This window comes from Pseudophryne corroboree, chromosome 6 (genome assembly GCF_028390025.1).
Source record: "Pseudophryne corroboree isolate aPseCor3 chromosome 6, aPseCor3.hap2, whole genome shotgun sequence".
In the NCBI taxonomy this organism is placed as follows: Eukaryota; Metazoa; Chordata; class Amphibia; order Anura; family Myobatrachidae; genus Pseudophryne; species Pseudophryne corroboree.
In genome coordinates, this window is record NC_086449.1 from 65,083,507 (window position 1) to 65,098,125 (window position 14,619).

The 14,619-nt window shown below is 39.5% G+C and overlaps 1 protein-coding gene across 1 annotated transcript; it reads right to left on the reverse strand.

Annotated features, from left to right (window-relative positions):
- Positions 1–11,374: 11,374 nt before the first annotated feature.
- LOC134934270 (gastrula zinc finger protein XlCGF17.1-like) lies at positions 11,375–12,268 on the reverse strand. Its single transcript, XM_063929740.1, has one exon. The coding sequence runs from the start codon at positions 12,266–12,268 to the stop codon at positions 11,375–11,377; it is 894 nt and encodes a 297-aa protein (XP_063785810.1).
- Between the last annotated feature and the right edge of the window lie 2,351 nt (positions 12,269–14,619).

A 14,619-nucleotide genomic window follows, 5' to 3' on the forward strand; every position in this document is an offset into this window, starting at 1 on the left:
TAACTGACCATGTCCCTGTATTAAGCCATGCCCCTATTTTTGCCCGGGGTGCCACAAGGCCTAGAACCAGCCCTGGTTGTGAAAGGAAAGTAAGGACTTATACATATAAGCAGTTTTCAAGATATTAATGCATCTTGTTATAAAATGGGGAAAAGAAGTAGAAAAAATATTAATTTATCCCCATCATCTCTACTGTTCAAAATTATTAATACACACATCTGTCACGGGGACATTGGATTAGGAGCAATGACGTAACTTAGCCAAGCAGTTTAGGGCAGGGTGATTTTTTACTTTTGATTATTTCTCTTGAGGACAGGAGGCAAGGAAAGACATCAGTAAGCAGGGAATACTATGTATTCTACTGAGCAATCCCTGATTCGCAGGAAGACCCTGTGATTATATTTCACCATCTGCAAAAAAAGACATAGAAAATCCTTACGCAGAGTAATAATAATGGTAAATGATCTTCTGGGGGTTTTATTATTTGGAGTCAGATTGTCAGCACCTTGTGACCCCTCAACCACTTAACTGGCAAATATTATTTTCCAAAAACTGCTCATTAATTGTAATTTTTTATGATTGAATTAGGTTAAGAAAATCTATTAAAAAAATATCCCACAATTTAATTTTATATTATATTTTCAGTAATATACATTTTTAGAACATCAGTAACTGATCTCTATCTTCTGATGATCAATCATGATTATTGCAACTTTGCATTTTGTATACGGAAGCAGCTGTGTGGTAACCACTGAGAAGGAGAGAAGGTGAGGGCTGGATATTATATATTTCCCCAGCAGCTGCTAATCTCTGCAGCCATAAAGTGGGGGTTGCTGCCAGGCTGCCTGATCAGCAGTAATTGGCAGAACAGAAGGCAGAGGAGGAGGGAACAAGGAAACAAAGGAGCAAAAATGACCCTCTGAGAGTGGCAGCTGCTTTTAGAATATCTTCCAGTGGCTGCACAATGGGCATTTCTGACTGGATGCATCAGATGGGACCATGTCAGGGAGGGACCAGCCTACTGTGGTTGCATCTAATGTGAACATGCCAGGCAAGTGGTTATATATCACCCATGATTCCATCTTCTAAAAACAGATTAATCAAGAACAGTTTTTATTCAGCATCAAGTGTTGGTAAGTAATAATATTTTCCTGTCTGAAAAGGATTATTATGTTCAATGTCATGGTTGGTAACATGTAAACTTTTTCTATGCTTCTAGTCCAAAATAATATTTATTATTAGCCTGGTACACAATATGCTCTCTTTGGGACTTATTTAACATGATGTAGAAATCAATGATGTTCTGTAACCCATAGCAACCAAATATCAGCTATTTCCTGTCTAGTGGCAGCAAGAAAACAAATATTATCTGATTGGTTACTATGGAATACAGGAGACCAGAGTCTTATATGCAACATTATACAATATAGTGCAGAGTACTCATAATTGGGGATGCGGTCAATTTACCTACAATCAAAATCTTTACCCTCAAAATCCCGACAACCATTGACCGACTGTCAAAATCCCAACATTTAAAATGTTGACAGGTCAAAAAGTCAACATGCGTTTTTTCATGATTTTTTTTATTGAAACTGACTTGTTCATACTTTACCACCCCAGTGTGGAATGTAATAGTGTGCCGAGCTCTGCAAGGCACCTTGCCCGAAGCATGGCGAGTGCAGTGAGCCAAGTGAGGGAACGTGGTACACTTATATGGTTTCCATGTAAACCTATGTTGACATACACACCAAAAAACTATTCAAAACTTTTGTCGATGTTTAAACCTGTTGACATTTTAAATGTCAGTATTTTGACCTTGTCTGTATTTTAAATGTCGGTAATTTGACCGTCTGTCAATTGTTGTCAGGATTTTGACCTTAGGGATCTTAATTTTTGGTATTTCATACTGAGGCAGGTAAGAATACAATAGAAATGTATGAGGTAATGAATAATGAGGTATAATAGTGATCAGAGAGGAAACTTGTAGAGTGAAACCTGGCAGCCTGCAGAGTAATGATTTAGAACAAAGCAATTTTAGAATGCCCAAGAAAGAAAATTTAACAGCAGCACAGAGGAAAGCTATGATGAGTTTGAAGAAAACGATCAGATCACCATAAAACCCAATAGATAAAGGGGGTGGGGTGGTGATCTTAAATTGTGATGACTATCATAAGGAAATGATATGCCAATTGTCTGATAAACATACTTATAAAAAACTTAGGGGCTGTCCATGCAATAATATCCCCCCAAAAAAGGGATGTTTTATTAGCACTATATATGAATGGGGGTACGATAACAGAGAAGGAGGTGGCATATTTGAAAGTGGATACTCCAGCAATCCTGGTAATCTATGTACTACCCAAGGTACACAAAAGTTTGGATAAGCCCCCAGGTCGCCCTATAGTGGCCAGTATAAATTCAGTAACTTTGAACATACTGTAGCTTGTTTTTTGGACAGCAGGATCCAACCTATGGTGATGAATACTAAATCATATATAAAAGACACTCCATCAGCTTTGAATAAATTAAAAATGGTAGATTGGAAATCAGGTGACATTCTTGTCACAGCTGATGTGACCGCATTGTATACTAGTATTCATTACTGTAAGGGGATAGAAGCTATTTAAAACCATCTGGATAGGACAAACAAGGAGAGTAAAGAAAAGGATTTTACTATAGAAGGTGTCTCTATGGTGTTAAAAAATAACTACTTGTGGTATGAAGGAGATTTTTATTACCAGGAGTCAGGGACCGCAATGGGCAGCAAACTGACACTGAGTTATGCTAATCTATTTATGGCTCATTGGAAAGATGAGATGGTATGGTCTGATCCCCAGTGGGGTGCCAGTTTACTGCTCTGGATGAGATTTATTGATGATGTGATGTTCATTTGTAGGGGTGGTGAGGAATCACTGTCAGCCTTTTGCTAGTATTTGAACCTAAATGAAAGAAATATAACATTTACTTTTCAGCAAAGTCCAAAGGAGATACACTTCTTAGACTTACTGATATATATTGAAGGGAATAAAATTCTAACAAAAAAACTACACCAAACCTACAGATAGCAATGCATATGTGGACTTTGACAGCAACCTCTGCAGGAGCTGGATCACAGGTATACCTAAAAGTCAGTTCCAATGGCTTTGAAGGAACTATACTGAATTGGTGACCTATGACGAACAGGCTGATGTGATGGAGGAGACATTCAGGGTCAAAGGTTAGGAGAAAAAAGTAATTCAATAGGTGAGGCTGGAAGCTAGTGAAAGGAATAGAGATGAGATGCTGGAAGGTAGGAAGGAGGTAAATGATAAACAAATGAATAAGGAGGTATTATTTATCACTAAGTATACCACCCAACATAAATAAGTTAAAAGGATAATTAAAGACATTGGAATATGTTGAATAATGATCCTTTGGTAAAAAAAAATCATTTGTCTGAGAAACCTAAGTTTGTATATAGGAAAGCGGACAGTCTAAAAGACTGTCTGGTAAGCAGCGCTACACCTACAGAATGAGTGACCACGAGAATCCTAACGAAGGGATTCTTCAGATGGGGCACATGTATATTATATAGAATGTGCAAAACGGAACGTAAGATCACTGAATATATTTCTAATGTAACAAAGAAAAAAGAAAAAATCTATTATTTTATCACATGCAGGAGCAACAATGTTGTCTACTTATTAGAATGTAGCTGTGGTCTGCAGTACGTGGGCCGCACAGGCAGATCATTTAAAGAACGGTTAAATGAACATGCCCGGAATATAAGCAAGGGATATGATAAACACAATGTTTCTGTACATTTTAAAGACAAACATGATTGTGATATTAAAGCGCTGAAATATTTTTGTGGTATTAAAATAGCTAAACAACATTGGAGAACAACAGATATAGAAACTACATTGGCCAAACGTGAAATGAAAACTGTATACACCATGAGGACACTGCACCCACAGGGTTTAAATGCAGATTTTGAGACCAAATGGTTTATATAAATGCATGGTGTTTAGGTATAAACAGTGTGGAATGACATATCATGAGCCTGATCATGTGATTTTCTTTGTTTCTCCCTGTATGATGATGAATTACACGTATGGGTGGCATTAGCATTTTATTTTGGAATCTAGGTTGTTTTAATACATTTGGATACATGGTATAAAAATAGATGTATTCAGGAGAGGCACATATTGATTTGTTGGGAAGTCAGATTGTAGCCTACAAACGTGGGATGTATCATCTGTCCAGTTTTCAATTGATTGTTAAATTAGAATTGGGTATTACATATATGAATGATTGGTCACGTGTGAGACATGCATTAGGAGAGATAGGGTTAAATACCCTGTAAGGACCAACATGGAAAGTCTTGACAAAGGAGATCATAAATCTCCTAAACTCATTGACCAATGAACCAGGAACTCAGGACAGCAGTGAGGAGAAGGCTGGGTGCTCTTTTCATCAGGCAGCTGTCTGGGTCCGCTGACTGCAGCAGGCGGACATACAGACGTATCCCACACTCTTCACCTACGGAGTCCGTTCTGAAATTGAAAGTTACTATTTTATTGTTGTAAGAACTTTTAGAAAGTTCTGTTGTGGATGAAATGTTATCATGTGGATTGATTAAAATATACTGTTTTTTACCCACTTCGTTTGAGATCAAAGATACCTTGATGTGCTTGCGGGAATTAAATAATATGTGTCATCACATTTTAATACGAGCAGTCTGATGTGGTGCTGATTGAAAGAAACCTTTTTGCACAATAGAAATATAGTGTAAGTAGGACTGCAGTCTGAGCACTGTGTGTGAGAACAGGGAGCTGCAAGTGGAAGTTTCTGGCCCTATTGAAGTTGAATATAAAGTTACTTATTCATATGTTATATGTAAGTCTAATTAAAAGCCTACAGTTTTGCCGGGTATACGATATTGTACCTGGTACGTTCCATTACATGTTAGAGGGAGAAATTGACATTGTATCAGCCACCAATGGCTCCTGTATATTTCCTCCTTCATGACCTGATCTCACCTCAGTCTCATTTGATGTACGCAGCCTTATCTTACTGAAAACACAAATCCACAAGTCAGATGAAACAGCAAGTGTGGCATGTAACTGCAATTTCCAGTGTACATGAGAAAATCACATGTAATTGAATCAACCCCATACAAAAAAAAATATTCTACTATTCTCCGTACCAGCATCAGCAGAACAGATGTTGCTACCTTTATCTTGACTGGCTGAGGTGTTTGTCCCGATCGGGCATACCCAGCGTACCGGGGTGCAGGGAGGCACGCCAAGTCACAGAGAGGCGTGCCCAATCGCACAGAGGCAAACAGAGTGTTTGGCGTTACCTTTACGTGTAATACTTGTGAGCATCCACCAGATGTCGCATTTTACAATCACTACTGTGCATGCGTGTGATCGCCCGTAAAATACAATAATGAAATATATAGTAAGGACTACTTTACTAAGGCATCTCATTACGCTGCATATAGTAAATACTCATTACACTGTATTATTTAATACAGTATATATGGTACAGATGCAAATAGTACAGCATACAGTATATGATCCATTTACAGTACAGAATATGTGAGCGTCCAAGTCCCGCAGACAAAACAACATAAAACCAGTAGTGTACACTGTCACAAATGGACGTGTTAGAAGTTCACTATTGCCTATTGAGATTAGGAATTTTGTACAGTATGTTAGTGTCCTAATCCCGTACCATTACAGTATAATCAAAACCAATGGATTTATTCATCTAAAAACTAATATAATCCATATAATTAGACCATATAAGAGAGCGCATTAATAAATGACAATTTATTCTAACTTTAAAAAGTGGGATATATAATATCCAAACATAGATTAAAAAACAATTGTATCATATAATAAAACCACAATGATAAGTCCTTGATTACCACATATGTAAACCACCAGAAATGTATGGACAATGGAGTCCCTATTGGAGCGTGCTTATAGTGTCCAAAATTCCAAAAAAGTACAGATGAATTTATATTTCAGTGTAAATCCTGTGAACAGATGGACTTCAGAAATTGTATATATTTAATGGCAATGATGGAACATAGTTCTCTTTAGTAGTAAATCACAAATGTGTGACAGATTGTATCAAATTGTCTGCCAGGAGGTGGTAAGGATGTCACCTCCCGGTAAGCATTGTGCTACAACCCCCCCGCCACCAAGGCAGCGTTGCTCACCGTAGATGTGGACTTGGCTGCCAAGTCCCCCTGCAGCGGGACGAAGCGGCAGTAACGGGAGCGGCAGTGACCATGATGCAGGTCTTGGGAGGGAGGATGCGGCCGATGATGGTGGTGATGTTTCAGCATTGCAGCTGTCCAAATGCTGTGGATAATCACCAGGGCTATCAAAGATGTGGCTCAACCCTTAACACGTTTCTCTGACGTATATCCTGTCGGTTTCCTCAGAAGTACAGTATACAGACCCAAAACAAGGAGTTTAAGCAACAGTGTGGTTTATTAAAGTCAGGGATATGGTACAGTACAGTAAGTCAGTGGCCAAGTCCCCTAGCCATTAGGGCTTAATATACAGTAAAACCAGTGGCAAGGGATCACTGCTTACTGTACATTTAGACATGAGCTAGGGTACGGTATCTGTCATGAGGTGTTTTTTTCTATTGTAATATACAGAACCTGCAAACTAGCCAAATGGGGCACAATCAGCTTCTGTTGAATAAAATGAGATGCTACATGCCTATATTCTGTGCAAGAACATGCACTGTTTTGGGCTGGCACTTAATGTGCACACTGTTAATATTTAAAATATAGGGGTAGGAGCACCAAAATGGGTGATGGTGCAGGGAAAGGGGTGCAGGATTAGAGGCGGAACTAGCATCTGTGCAAGGGGACATCAGCCAAAATCTAGCTTAGGGCATCATGTTGGTCAGGTACGGCTCTGGTAAATACTGTATACTGTACTGTTACTGTACTTTGCATTTAATAGAGATACTGTTTTCACACAGGTTTTACATGAATCATTGGCAATGCTGCAGGATACAGTAGGTAAGTTCTGTCACCATAAGCTGTCTGCTGTGTATAGCAGATTTCCCTCTGGGATGCATTTGTGTGTTTGTAATAAAAAAAAAACATTTTACTGTACATTTAGTGTATACAGTGTTTCTCCCCCATAACGGCACATCATACTGTACAGTTACCCCCATATACTGTACCATACCATACTGTATAATGAAATATTTATTGGAAAAGCATCAATATTAATGTAAAAAAAAGTATTTATTACAACATCCGATTCCATGTACTGTACTGATCTAAAATGTACAGTACTCTTATTCAGGACTAATAAAACTTAAAATAACTGTTCATACACATCAATAACATTACTACTGTATAGTATAATGTATAATATTGTACATTATCTTATGCGATAATCAGACAAAGGCTATTTTATAAACATTTTTAATAATGCATCAATTTAAAATTTTAAATAGAAAATACAGTACATAACTACATATTTGTGGCTTGACCATTTCTTTCGACGATAACAGGTAATACGTTATATAGGTGATTTATATAATTATTACAATGTTCAAATGTGAGTACTTCTAGCCAAAATTTCTTTATCCAATCCAACAGCTGCTGTTTTGTTGTTGGCTTTGCAAAACTCCTAATGTATCTCTTCAATTGAGCCCACACTAATTCAATTAGATTCATGTCTGGTGATCTAAAAAAAAAAAAAAAGAGAGAGTACAGAAAAAAATGTTAGTCAATTAATGACGTTAAAAATAGAAAATTAAACATACAGTATTGTACTGTTTATTAAACCAAAAAATACATTTACAGTACTAGAGTGCTATCAAAAATTTTACTTGTACACTGTTGAAGAATACTCACTCTGGTGGTGTGCATTCCCAATTCATACCTTTCTCTTCCATTAATTTGGCTGAGGCGGAGTGTTTAGGATCATTGTCTTGGAATATCTTATGGTGAGTTGGGTAATATTTATTCACGAATGGCACCATACATCCCTCTACTATTGTTTCTTGAAACATTTCTTATCCATGATACCACCATTTATAAGCAACTCATTTTAGTGTGCAGTTATATGTACTCTACAGTATAGCATGTATTTTTACAGAACACAGTAACAGAATAACGTATAGTACCTTCAAAAAATAATAGGGGACCAGCTCCTAATCATGATATGCCTCCCCATACATGGACTTTCAATTGATGCTTTGGGTGTGGTTTTAATGAGATATGGTCACATTTCTGGAATGACATTCTGGAGAACCGCTCAAGAGCAACAGACGATTCATCTGTGAAAATGACATCATGAAATGTTTCACCACTCTCAATCCAACGCCGTGCCGGTTCAACTATCTTTTCTTTATTCACATCTCTTATCATGGGAGATATCCTGTGAAGAACCAAAAATAATGAATCAGATACAGTAATGAAAGAGATTACTGTATATATAATGTACTGTACCTGTAACTACAGTAACTTAAACTACAGTACAGCAATCTACAGTAATGTACTGTACTTACAATCCCTTATGGTCTGCAGGCGCCTTGGAGTCCTCGGGGCGAGATCACTCCACCTCCTTTGGAGTGACCTCACAGACCTCCTCCGGTTGTATTTCTGGAGGATCTCCCTGCTGGCCCTTCTATAAGCCCTCACCTTCTCCTCGTTGCTGGCGAGAGTTCTGTCCCGCCAGCAAATGAGGAGATGGAGCTATCCGAGTGCATAAGGACAGTTCCTAATGGCAGCCATGACACCGTCCTTATGCGCAATGAGCATCTCAGACGTTGTGCGTCTCAGGTGTCATGCATTCCAGGCATTCTACGTTGTTACTGTGTGACAGTTTCCCTTGGTTTTGATTATGCCTTTTTTTGACCACGGTATTTTTCACTAGCTCGCCCTACGCCCTTCCCCCCTGGGAGCCTGCACAGGTCATGCAGTAGACAGTGAGGGAGTTCAGGTCATGTGCAATACACAAACACCGAAGATCTACAGTACTGTTTTGCTCAGTTAGTTGCATCAGAATACACTCATTTATACTTATTACTGCTGTTTATTTGCATTAGCATAAAGAATCGCTCCTGCAGATTTACTCTGATTTATGTGAAACTTGTGTGCAGCCTTCCATTGAATGTCTTACACAGAAAAAAAAAATATGTACAGCCTTCCATTGAATGTCTTACACATTAAAAAAAAAGGTTGGCACTTCCTTCCCATTGGTGTTGGTTTATGCCTTAGGGGACTCGGACGCTCAAACTTGTATTTCAAAGGCACTGTATTTTCCACCGCCTCCCCCTACCCCCATCACCCTTCCCCCCTCGGAGCCTGCACAGGTCATGCAGTAGACAGGGAGGCAGATCAGGTCATGTGCAATACACAAACGCCGAAGAACTACAGTACTGTTTTGCTCAGTCAGAATACACTCATTTATACTCATTACCGCTGTGTATTTGCATTTAGCGTAAAGAAACGCTCCTGCAGATTTACTCTGATTTATGTGAAACTTGTATGCACCCTTCCATTGAATGTCTTACACAGAAAAAAAATAATATGTACTGTAAGTGAATGTCACGGGAACATATAAAAAAATGGCACTTCAGGACTCGAACCTTGGACCACTAGCGTGGGAGGTGGGAGCCTTCATCGCTAGTCCACAACACCTCATGAGAGATTCACAATATCATGTATAAAAGTACTGCAAACAGTGACCCCTCCCCATTGGTGTTGGTTTATGCCTTAGGGGACTCAAACGCTCATACTTGCATTTCAAAAGCACAGTACTTTCCACCGCCTCCCGCTAGCCCATCGTCCTTCCCCCCTGGGAGCCTGCACAGGTCATGCAGTAGACAAGGAGGGAGTTCAGGTCATGTGCAATACACAAACGCCAAAGATCTACAGTACTGTTTTGCTATGTCAGAATACACTAATTTATACTCATTACCGCTGTGTATTTGCATTTAGCGTAAAGAAGAGCTCCTGCAGATTTACTCTGATTTATGTGAAACTTGTGTGCACCCTTCCATTGAATATCTTACACAGAAAAAAATTAATATGTACTGTAAGTGAATGTCATGGGAACACATAAAAAAATGGCACTTCAGGACTCGAAACCTGTAATCCCAGTGTGGGAGCCTTCATTGCTAGCCCATGATGCCTCATGTATAAAAGTACTGCAAACAGCAACCCCTCCCCATTGGTGTTGGTTTATGCCTTAGGGGACTCGGACGCACGCATTTCAAAAGCACGGTATTTTCCACCATCTCGATTATGCCTTAGGGAACTCAGACGCTCATGTACATGTATTTCAAAAGCACGGTGTTTATGCATTTTACGTTCTTCCTTGTCCACAATTAGTTGCGTCTCCATACACATACTCCATACACAAACTTGCGTCTGCATAAACAAGTGTTTTAACATGTTCGTTTATGTCTGTATAAACTACAGTATTTACTGTACTGTATATTGAGAACTCTCACAGTCTGACCATTGGTCTCCATCTACAGTATTAACATTACAGTCATCACTGACAAATTGCCAGAGCTGTAGATAAATCCTCCACTATACGATCGAAAGTACTGGATTAGTGGAGCATTAGCCACCCAGTGGTGGAGATGTGTAATGCATGCTGAGTATCTAGTATCGCCTTAACGCGCCTGACTGTGATTAAACTTAGCAAGCTAAGCTATGGCCTTAGCGTGACTAAACACCTGTCTAGGCAGAGAAACAGTCAAGATAACGGAGGCTACACATGTAGATTAGAGTCACACCAATGATGCACCGTAAACACTTGTACAAGTTCTACAGTAAATTATCACTTTTTCATACCTAGTTGTCATTTTCTTTACTGTATGTTCTAATAATTTGATATTATATTTTCATCTTCCTTATATAAAAGCACAAAAAGAGTAATGTTTTAAACCAGTGCACTACACCAAGAAAACGTATATTCTGTCTCTTGTTTGTTTTATACTAGTGTATTGGATGTAAGTAGTAGCACTCATTATTCCAGGATAAGGACAAATTATATTAACAAATAAATAATAATTTCAGGCAGTTTTTGTGGTTACACATAGTTTATTACATTACACTGGTGCAGAGGATCAAATATAGATGTTTCTCCTCTTCAGTCTCTAACAAAATTGATTTATATTAAAGTTTTATTGCATTCAAAAAATAAAACTATCTTCACTTGTAACCAAATTGAAGTGATACACGTTAACTTATTGATGAAACACATGCTACATTCAAGCCCTCAAAGTGGCTCATCATGTGATTAATAAATGTTCTATTAAAAATTCAGAGCATTTAAATGGTCTCTCTCCTGTGTCACTCCTCTGATGTATAACAAGTTGTTGCTTCTCAATAAAACATTGCTACGTTCTGAGCATTTTGTTTCTCTCCTGTGTGAATCCTTAAATGTGTAACAAGCTGAATCTTATATGTAAAACACTTTCTGCATTCGGAGCATTGAAATGGCTTCTCTCCTGTGTGACGCCTCTGATGTGTTACAAGAGATGACTTCTGGGAAAAACAGTTCATACATTCAGAACATTTGAATGGCTTCTCTCCTGTGTGACTCCTTTGATGCTTAACAAGAGATGACTTCTGGGAAAAACACTTGCTACATTCAGAACATTTGAATGGCTTTTCTCCTGTGTGACTCCTCTGATGTAGAACAAGCTCGTACTTTAGGTTAAAACACTTGCTGCACTCAGAACATGTAAACGGTTTCTCTACTGTGTGTCTCCTCTGATGTGTAACAAGATGTGCCTTTTGGGCAAAACATTGGCTGCATTCAGAACAAGTAAATGGTTTCTCTCCTGTGTGACTCCTCTGATGTATAACAAGATGTGCCTTCTGGGCAAAACATTTGCTGCATTCAGAACATGTAAATGGCTTCTCTCCTGTGTGACTACTCTGATGTTTAACAAGAGATGATTTCTGGGAAAAACACTTGCTACATTCAGAACATTTGAATGACTTTTCACCTGTGTGACTCCTATGATGTAGAACAAGCTCGTACTTTAGGGTAAAACACTTGCTACACTCAGAACATATAAATGGCTTCTCTACTGTGTGTCTCCTCTGATGTGTAACAAGTTGCCCCTTCTGGGAAAAACATTTGCTGCATTCAGAACATGTAAATGGTTTCTCTCCTGTGTGAATCCTCTGATGTGTGAGAAGTGCTGATTTACATGTAAAACTTTTGTCACACTCAGAGCACAGATATGGTTTCTCTCCTGTAAGACTCATCATGTAGATGAGAAACTAATTAGCTTTATAAGGTTTTTCCTTTACAGAAAAAATTAATGCCTTTGTGTTTCCTCCAGAGCTATAATAAGAAATTCCATATTTAGTTGATCAGAAAATAATATCCCTTTCCACAATATTTGTATTTGGAATATTGCTCTTTATAAGTCCTAGAAGAAAAAAATATATATATAAGCATAAAGATTACAAGGCAAATCTTTTTTTATATGCAGATGATGATATATATTTATATACACTATAAACATGACCCCGTCATTATCCATTGTTTTTATAATTGTTTATGTTGTCAAATTTCTATATAATCATTTCCAGTCTGATGTACATTCCAGAAACATCTACTCTCCTAGAACAGGCACCTTTTCTTGTATAGTACACACAGTTTATTAATTTTTACTTGAAAATTGTATTATCCACACACTCTGACCTAAGATTGTGCAGATTATACATCACTCACCCCCTGCACTGACTAAAGATTGGTAACACAAGCTACCAATCCTGTCACACCTACTGTCAGCTGATGCACCAGGATGCTGCCATATTCTCTGCACATACCATAGGAATCGGGAAAATGTGACCATCACAGAGTCATTTAGGTCAGTGTGATGTGCGCAGAGGAAACAACATTTATTATCGAATGAGATTCCAGAATTTTATAGGGTAAATTAGATACTTCTATATAGGGGTTAGTTAAAGTGAGCCGGAACGGAGTGGAACTGCGTTCTGCCAGTTCCACTTAGAGATAGAATGCAGTTCCGCCTCCTGCGGCTTACCTAATAATAGCCTGTCGCCACTGGAAGATGCTGGTCACCCGCTGATATTGTATTACCAGCATGTGCCCGGCTTCCTCTCCATAGCATGCAGCCGGAGGCAGGAGCTCACTACTGAGCTCCGGATTCCAGCTCTGTCAGTGTACGCTATGGGAGAGATGTCATAATGTCTCTCCCATAGTGCCGAGGAGCGAATGCCGGAAGAACTGCAGCAGTCGGACGCGGGAACGGTGCTCGTGAGTTTGGTGAGTTGTTTTTTTTCCCTATGTGTAGTGGCGCATCTACTGGGGGGCTTTACTACTGGGGCATTACTACAGGGAGTTTTACTACTGGGGGGCTTTACTACTGGGAGCTTTACTACTGTGGGCATTACTACTGGGGGGCATTACTACTGGGGGCCTTTACTACTGGGGCAAACTACAAGGGGGCAAGCTACTGGGGCAAACTACAGGAAGGCATTACTACTGGGGATGTAACTACAGTGGCATTACTAGTGGGGGCATAACTACACATGCAAAACTACTTCAGGCAAACTACAAGAGGGCAAACTACAGGGGAGCTAAACTACTGGAAGCATAACTACAGAGGTTAAACTACTGGGGGCATTACTACTTGTGAGCATTACTATTGGGGGCTAAACTACAAGAAGGGAAAATTACAAGGGGAAAACTACATGGGGCATTATTAACTGGGGCTTACTACTGGGGGCAGTACTAATGGGGGAAAACTGCAGGAGGGCATTACTACTGGTGGTGTAACTACAGAGGCATTACTACTTGGGGAATTACTATTTTGGGTCATTACTACATTGGTTAAACTACTGGGGCATTACTACTTAGGTGCAAACTACAGGGGGCTAAACTACTGGGGGCATAACTACAGGGGTTAAAATACTGGGGGCATTACTACTTGGGGCATTACTACTGGGGGCTAAACTACAAGGGGACAAACTAAAAGGGGGCACAACTACAGGGGCTAAACTACTGGGGCATAACTACTGGGGCTGAACTACAAGGTGGCAAACTACAGGGGGGCATTACGGCTGGGGGCATTACTTTACGGCTGGGGGCATTACTACTGTGTGTTAAACTACAAGTGGGCAAACTACTGGGGCTAAACTCCTGGGGGCATTACTAACGGGCAAACTACATGGGGGCTAAACTACTGGGATCATAACTGCAGGGGCATTACCACTGGAGGCATAACTACTGGGGATAAACTACATTGGGCTCAATGACTGGGGCATTACTACAGGCAACATTACTACTGGGGGCAATACTACACAGGGGCATTACCATGAAGGGCATTACTACTAGGGCACTAATAATGATGGCATTGTAAAGGGGGAACTTCATGAGAGGCATCACTCCTGGGGACATAAGGGGCACTACTATTGCGGACATTGCGTAAGGTGCACCACTACTATGGGCTCTATATAAGGGGCACTACCACTATGGGCAATACCATAAATGTGTGCCCCAGCTGTGGTATTAAAAATACGGGGGACCCCTAAATTTTTTGTCCCCTGTATTTTTGGAACCAGGTCTGGGCCAAGAGCCCCATGCT